Source organism: Ochlerotatus camptorhynchus, unplaced genomic scaffold (genome assembly GCF_037179485.1).
Source record: "Ochlerotatus camptorhynchus isolate MF236.1 unplaced genomic scaffold, CSIRO-AGI_Acam_v1.1 ptg000734l, whole genome shotgun sequence".
NCBI lineage: Eukaryota > Metazoa > Arthropoda > Insecta > Diptera > Culicidae > Ochlerotatus > Ochlerotatus camptorhynchus.
In genome coordinates, this window is record NW_027041206.1 from 100,203 (window position 1) to 106,707 (window position 6,505).

The following is a 6,505-nucleotide window of genomic DNA, read 5'->3' on the forward strand; positions in this document are numbered from 1 at the left end:
GACAACTCGAGTACCTTTCCGGAAGGATTGCAGCAGCAGGAACAGGAACAAGCACTTGAGATGCCAGCAAGAAGACACGACGGGGCCTGCGGGATGCTGAGGTGGGATTGGCCTCTGATAGCTAGAATTGGAAAATATAAGCAAAAAGTGAGGTTAGTTTTTGTTTGCAGCACTAGTCATTTTTTGTTATTTGCTTAGGATTATTAATAGGTAATAATTATACTCACTATTCGTATAAGTCGTCGTTGAAATTTAATTGAATTATTTGAATTTCGGTTTCATCAAATATATTATATTAACAATATGATCCACTCTTTCGTTTAGCTGGCGAACCAAATTTTTAGCGATGAAAGCACCTCTGTGGCCTAAAAGGCTACAAATGTATTTGTTTATCGTCACGAGGGGTAAACCAAATGAAAATTTGTTTGATATTTCAAATGAATGTATTTCAGCATTTTATTTTATTTGATGACAACAGTGACATGTCAAATAAATTTTAAAGCAATATACACAATGTAATTAATGAAAATAATTTGACTCTTACTTTTATAAAAAGTGCTATATTCACACCCCTCGTAATTGGTAATTGGTGCTATATTCACACCCCTTGTAATTGGATGATTGTTGCTGACCTTTTTCAACGCTAGATGGTGCGTGAAGCAATATTTTGCGGGTCGCCATTGCAACATTTGGAAAAGGCATGAATTGTTAATATGATATATTTGGTTTCATTCAAAAATTCTTCACACTCGTCTTCACATAGCTTTTGTAACTTTCACTACAATTCACACAGCGTTGCTGCTCGTTGCATAGTGACTAAATTTTCACCTAATTTTAGGTAAAAAATAAAGTAAATATTTGAAAACGCTCTTTACTCATAATATAAATAAAAAGTAACGTTATTTATTGGTAAATGTTACCTATATTCTGGGTATTAGCAACAATCAATACGAAACTCACGATTTTAAATTGGCTCACTACTTGACCAGCCTATTGGTCCCAAGCAAACGATTAACGTACCCCATTCTAGTCGAAATTCTAGTACTACGCAATGTTTGTTTTGATTCGCTATGAAAGTTTGACATATAAAATGAGGGGTTATTGGTTTTTCTTATTTTTCGAGGGGTGAATCGATTAGCTTGGGACCGAAGAGAGTACCAGAGCTGAGCCAAAAAGTTGAGCTCGTTTCTTCGGGACCTTCTAGTCTTATAGTACGTTCAGACTACAGAGTTATAACATGTTACACAGCAAAAAAAAATGTAATATCGATCAATGTAATTCAAGCTAATGTATGAAATAATGATGTAATAGCAAAAATCAGATACAATATTACATCAATGGATGTAATTTTGTTCGCAAAATCTATGTACATCGTACAACGTTATATTACACAACCGATGGATTGACCTGGTTGCAGCAGTTTGGATGTAATATTCAACAACTTTTTTTTCTGTGTATAGCGCTATCTTGATGGTGGTTTCTGTGTTGCAATTATTTGACAACCGTTATAACATGTTATAACTCTCCAGTCTGGACAGCGTTTTAGAGTTACCTCTATGGTATTAGCAACAATCAATACGAAACTAACGATTTTAAATTGGCTCACCACTTTAGTAGCCTATTGGTCCCAAGCAAACGAATAACGTACCCTATTCTAGTTGAAATTCTATTACTACACTATGTTTGTTTTGATTCGCTATGAAAGTTTGACAGATAACATCAGGGGTGTGTGGATTCATACAGAACATGCAGGGGTGAGTGAAATAGCTTGGGACTGCTTGGGACCGTTGTTCTGGTACTGAGTGAGCCAAAAATAATAATGATTTTCTTCGGGACCCAGTGGTCTTAGAGTTACCTCTATGGTATTAGCACAAACGAAGTGACAGACGGAGCGGCTCGAAAACTTTGGTGACTAACCTGCTATTGCAATTTTTCAGTGTACCACATGGCAACACCACTACTACTGGATTGTACCACATGGCAACACTACTACTAGATTGAACTAGCATTTTAACCGAATGTACTAGAATGTTTTGGTTCTATCTCTTTCACTCTACTCAAAACTGAAATGCATAAAAAAATGACAAAATGATACGCACTCTTTGCACACTGTCAAAGAATCATTGTACACAAAATCAACTTTGTTCAAATCAAAACAAAAAAACTAACCCATCTGGTGGATGATGGCACAAGCTTCCAAGAAAATTCTATTACAGTGAACCACATTATTTTAATGGATTTCTTCGTCAGTAAGTCGTCTGTCACTTCGTTTGTGGTATTAGTATCAAAACCTAATTTTAGGTTAAATTAAAACCTAATTTTAGGCAATCTTATCTTAGCGTGTATCTAGCACACAAGGACAAATGCACGGTTTGTTTTCCCACTAATCTGTTTCCCTCTTGCTCGCACTCGTTCGATTTAAATGGTGCAGTAGTGTGCGCCGATTAAACGTCAAAAAGCTCTCTACTTCCCACAGAAATGAGTATATTCGACTCAATTTTGAATTGTTCCGAGTTACCGTGCAGCACTCTAGTACCTCACCTTCTTCTTTCGACAATGTCAAATCGAAACATCTCCCGGTGCCCTGTGCATTTCACCCGACTGACATTATCGTTCTCGTTCCTTTGCCGTCAAGCAGCAGCCGAACCAAAACACGTTTCCGTGTTTATCGGACTGAATTTCAGTCGGTTTTCCTCAGAAAATTTGTGCGTAAATCCTCCAAAAATCCATCCACCAACATGACGGCCCGTTCCAAATCCCGGCGGGACAAAAACAACCGCGTCCGCCGCGTTAAGAATAAGGTAAAGGAGCTCAAAAAGCTTAAGAAGACGCTGGGCATGATCGACGAGGACGGGATGGACATAATGGAAAAGGTGAAGGACATTACGGAGCAGCAAAAGAAGAAGGAGGTTTGTGACGTCGTTAAGAAAGAGGTAAAATGGTTTTACTGGATTTGTTTTCGAAATTTCAGAATGAAGAGAAAATCAAAGAGGAAGCGATGGAGGAGTTAATCAACGAAGAAACAAAAAAGCTGGGTAAGAAAAAGGAAAAGTTTATCGTAATCGAGCACCAGGAAACGAAAGTCAAGCACAAATACAACACCAGGACGATGCAGGATCAGTTCGGGCAGTATCCGGTTTGGTATCACCCCAAGAAGGAACGCAAGAAGAAGCTGCTTCGGGAGGGTAAGATCCAGAAGAAGCGTGGCCGTCCGGGTCGTAAGATGCATTTTATCGATTCGACCAACAACTGGAGGGGTCAAGTGTGATTTTCTTGAAAGGAAAAGATCTTTCTAATTTTTCTATGCTGTAATTTTGGTTTAAGTCTTACTTCTTTTCTGTAAACTGGAGGAAAACACGTATCAATAAATAATGTTTCAAAAATGAAATAACTAGTTCTATCAATATCCTTTCCTTACACAGTAACATCTATTCTTTGAGTTATCGCAGCGTATTGTTTGTCGTAGGAATTGTTTGGACATTTCCCTCTGTTAAAAATCCATATAAGCGATGAAGTTTGCCAGATTTGTAATGTCGAATCTTCCATAACAGTACTGGTCTATTATACTGAAAATAGAAAGGGATTGTTAATTGCTGCAGATTAGAAATCCATTTTTCTTACCTAAAAAAATAATAACGACACTCCGATTCGAGATGAACATCAACAAAATAAAACGATGAAATCCTACACGAGCCACGTTTCAGCTAGCATCAATCTACTGGATAGTGCAAAACCACCTCAACTGTCATTCTTTCCGCTCGCAAATGGTCTGGTCAGGTCCGGTGATCAGAGCCGCTCCATTTGCTTCCACTTCGACTCCCCTGTCTCCACCGTCTATCGCATCAACAGCTTCTAATCCTCCTTCCTCCTTGACGTATCTGCCCCCGGCAAAGCCGACCAAACCCCCTCCGATTGCAGCCAATCCTCCGGCTTTCAGGCCCACTATCAACCCAATTGGCCCACCTATGCAGGATCCCAGCAACGCCCCACACATCGGATAGATGGCTTTCTTGTACTTGAGTGCTTTCCTCAGGACCGTTTCGCCCTCTTCCACGTGACCCTGTGTCACCTCAACGTTTTCCTCTACTGCATCTACCATCCTAGCCTGTTCATGGGACATCGAGTGAACCGTTTGGAACAGATCCTGAATATCGACAATCTCTTGCTGGAGAGTTTCCATTTCCTTGAGACATTCTGCTCTCTGCCGAAGCTCGTTCGCCTCCCGGTTGTAGGTACTGGTTATCTCCGGGACATGTACCAACTGGCGTCCGTACTGGTTGTCCTGCTGCTCTTGACTCGTGTAATAATCCTCATCTGTGAAGCTGTACGTAGATTGCGATCGCGAAACCATTTTCTGCTGAGCCTCTGAAAACACCAAAACAAGAAAATCGATGAGTGTTTACACAACAATACCCCATTTCCACCCCCGCACTGTGTTTGTTTGTATTTTGTTGTTTAGCACTGCCATGTTTTCAAGGACATTTCGTTATGAGTCCCCGCAACTTACCCAAATATTCGCCCATCGCTGTAAAGGCATTCTTCTTGGCCCCCTCGATTGCCCCGTCAAAACGTTCCAAATCTCCCTCCTGAACCCGGGCCCGCACCTTATCGATTTCCAGTATCAAATACTTCATCTGCTTGATGACCCGAGTGGCATTGATCTGCTCCCGCTTGATCCGGTCCCAGTCCTTCAGGGAGCTGGCTTTTTCGATGTTGCACTTGTGGTTCTTCAGCAGGCTCAGATACTGCGGAATCGTTTGGTTGAACTTGTGAATCGATATCTCCGCCAGCTTTAGCCCGATTTTGGCGTCTTTGTCTCCGGAGGGAGAGTCCATCTTTTATCGATTGTTGGTATATTTTCGTTTATCAGCTGAGGAACACAACAAACACAAAGGGGGGAAGGTGATTTCTTGCTGTCGCAGCGCAATAGCTAATAATTAGGAATATGTTTGCTTTTTGCGATTATTGTTTCTTGATGTGAGAGAGTGCACCTTGTGCTGTTTTTGTCGATAGATTTTCTTTCTTTTTGTTATCAAAAATCAATATAATATTTAATCAATGATTAATGATGACGGTTTTTTATTTTGACATCATCATCAAAACAACGGAATTCAATCAGTGACACCGTGGAAAGGGGCACGAACGATATAAGTTTAGTGGGCTAAGTTCACGCACGAATGTACCCTCTTGGGAATGTATACACAGCCGTTGAAGCTTCCTCATTTTAAGCTAAATATTGCATTACAGACTGTACACAGCAAAAAAAAATGTAATATCGATCAACGTAATTCAAGCTGATGTATGAAATAATGATGTAATAGCAAAAAGCAGATACAATATTACATCAATGGATGTAATTTTGTTCGCAAAATCGATGTACATCGTACAATGTGATATTACACAACCGATGGATTGACCTGGTTGCAGCAGTTTCGATGTAATATTCAACAACTTTTTTTGCTGTGTACAGACTGGAGAGTTATAACATGTTATAACGGTTGTCAAATAATTGCAACACAGAAACCACCATCAAGATAGCGCTATAACATGTTATAACTCTGTAGTCTGAACGTACTATTAAACGCTGTACAGACTGGAGAGTTATAACAACAATAAATACGAAACTAACGATTTTAAATTGGCTCACTACTTGACTAGCCTATTGGTCCCAAGCAAATCGATTAACGTACCATATTCTAGTCGATATTGTAGTACTACACTATGTTTGTTTTGATTCGCTATGAAAGTTTGACAGATAAAATGAGGGGTTCGTGGATTTTCCTATGTTTCGAGGGGTGCATCGATTAGCTTGGGACCGAAGATAGTACCAGAGCTGAGCCAAAAAGTTGAGCTCGTTTCTTCGGGACCTTCTGGTCTTAAAGTTACCTCTATACTAGTAGCTTATTGAACGATAGTCATGAGAAAGTCGAATCTCTCGTTTCGTTTTTGACAACAATAAGAAGTGAGAGACACTCAAAATTAAGTAAAAATAACATTTTTTTTCCTCTGTTCGGGACTAGCACCACTGCGACCAGTAATTTGATCTATTATAGTATATCCCATGTTCTTAGTTTAGTGGATGTCGTATAACCATAGAGGTAACTCTAAGACCACTGGGTCCCGAAGAAAATCATTATTATTTTTGGCTCACTCAGTTCCAGAACAACGGTCCCAAGCAGTCCCAAGCTATTTCACTTCGGGACTTAGTGGTCTTAGATTACCTCTATGGTATAACCATAGAGGTAACTCTAAGACCACTGGGTCCCGAAGAAAATCATTATTATTTTTGGCTCACTCAGTACCAGAACAACGGTCCCAAGCAGTCCCAAGCTATTTCACTCACCCCTGCATGTTCTGCATGAATCCACACACCCCTGATGTTATCTGTCAAACTTTCATAGCGAATCAAAACAAACATAGTGTAGTAATAGAATTTCAACTAGAATAGGGTACGTTAATCGTTTGCTTGGGACCAATAGGCTACTAAAGTGGTGAGCCAATTTAA

At 39.8% G+C, this 6,505-nt stretch overlaps 2 protein-coding genes across 2 annotated transcripts; one reads left to right on the forward strand and one right to left on the reverse strand.

Moving 5' to 3' along the window:
• The first annotated feature begins 2,623 nt into the window (after positions 1–2,623).
• Positions 2,624–3,314, forward strand: LOC135714811 (protein LLP homolog). The gene is made up of 2 exons (XM_065238181.1): positions 2,624–2,909; positions 2,972–3,314. The coding sequence occupies exons 1-2, from the start codon at positions 2,739–2,741 to the stop codon at positions 3,266–3,268; spliced, it is 468 nt and encodes a 155-aa protein (XP_065094253.1). The 5' UTR covers positions 2,624–2,738; the 3' UTR covers positions 3,269–3,314.
• Positions 3,315–3,373: 59 nt separating this feature from the next.
• On the reverse strand, positions 3,374–5,022 carry Syx17 (syntaxin 17). Its single transcript, XM_065238180.1, has 3 exons — positions 4,508–5,022; positions 3,622–4,365; positions 3,374–3,566 (listed from the first exon to the last, which is right to left on the reverse strand). Exons 1-2 carry the CDS (start codon positions 4,833–4,835, stop codon positions 3,746–3,748), a joined length of 948 nt encoding a protein of 315 aa, XP_065094252.1. The 5' UTR covers positions 4,836–5,022; the 3' UTR covers positions 3,374–3,566; positions 3,622–3,745.
• Positions 5,023–6,505: the final 1,483 nt, after the last annotated feature.

Bases quoted from the DNA above. Each gene is read 5' to 3' on its own strand.
- Syx17 (XM_065238180.1), bottom strand. From the start codon at position 4,835: ATGGACTCTCCCTCCGGAGACAAAGACGCCAAAATCGGGCTAAAGCTG. The intron at 4,366-4,507 runs GTAAGTTGCGGG...TGGTGTTTTCAG, and splicing joins AGCGATGGGCGAATATTTGG to AGGCTCAGCAGAAAATGGTT.
- LOC135714811 (XM_065238181.1), top strand. From the start codon at position 2,739: ATGACGGCCCGTTCCAAATCCCGGCGGGACAAAAACAACCGCGTCCGC. The intron at 2,910-2,971 runs GTTTGTGACGTC...TCGAAATTTCAG, and splicing joins AGCAGCAAAAGAAGAAGGAG to AATGAAGAGAAAATCAAAGA.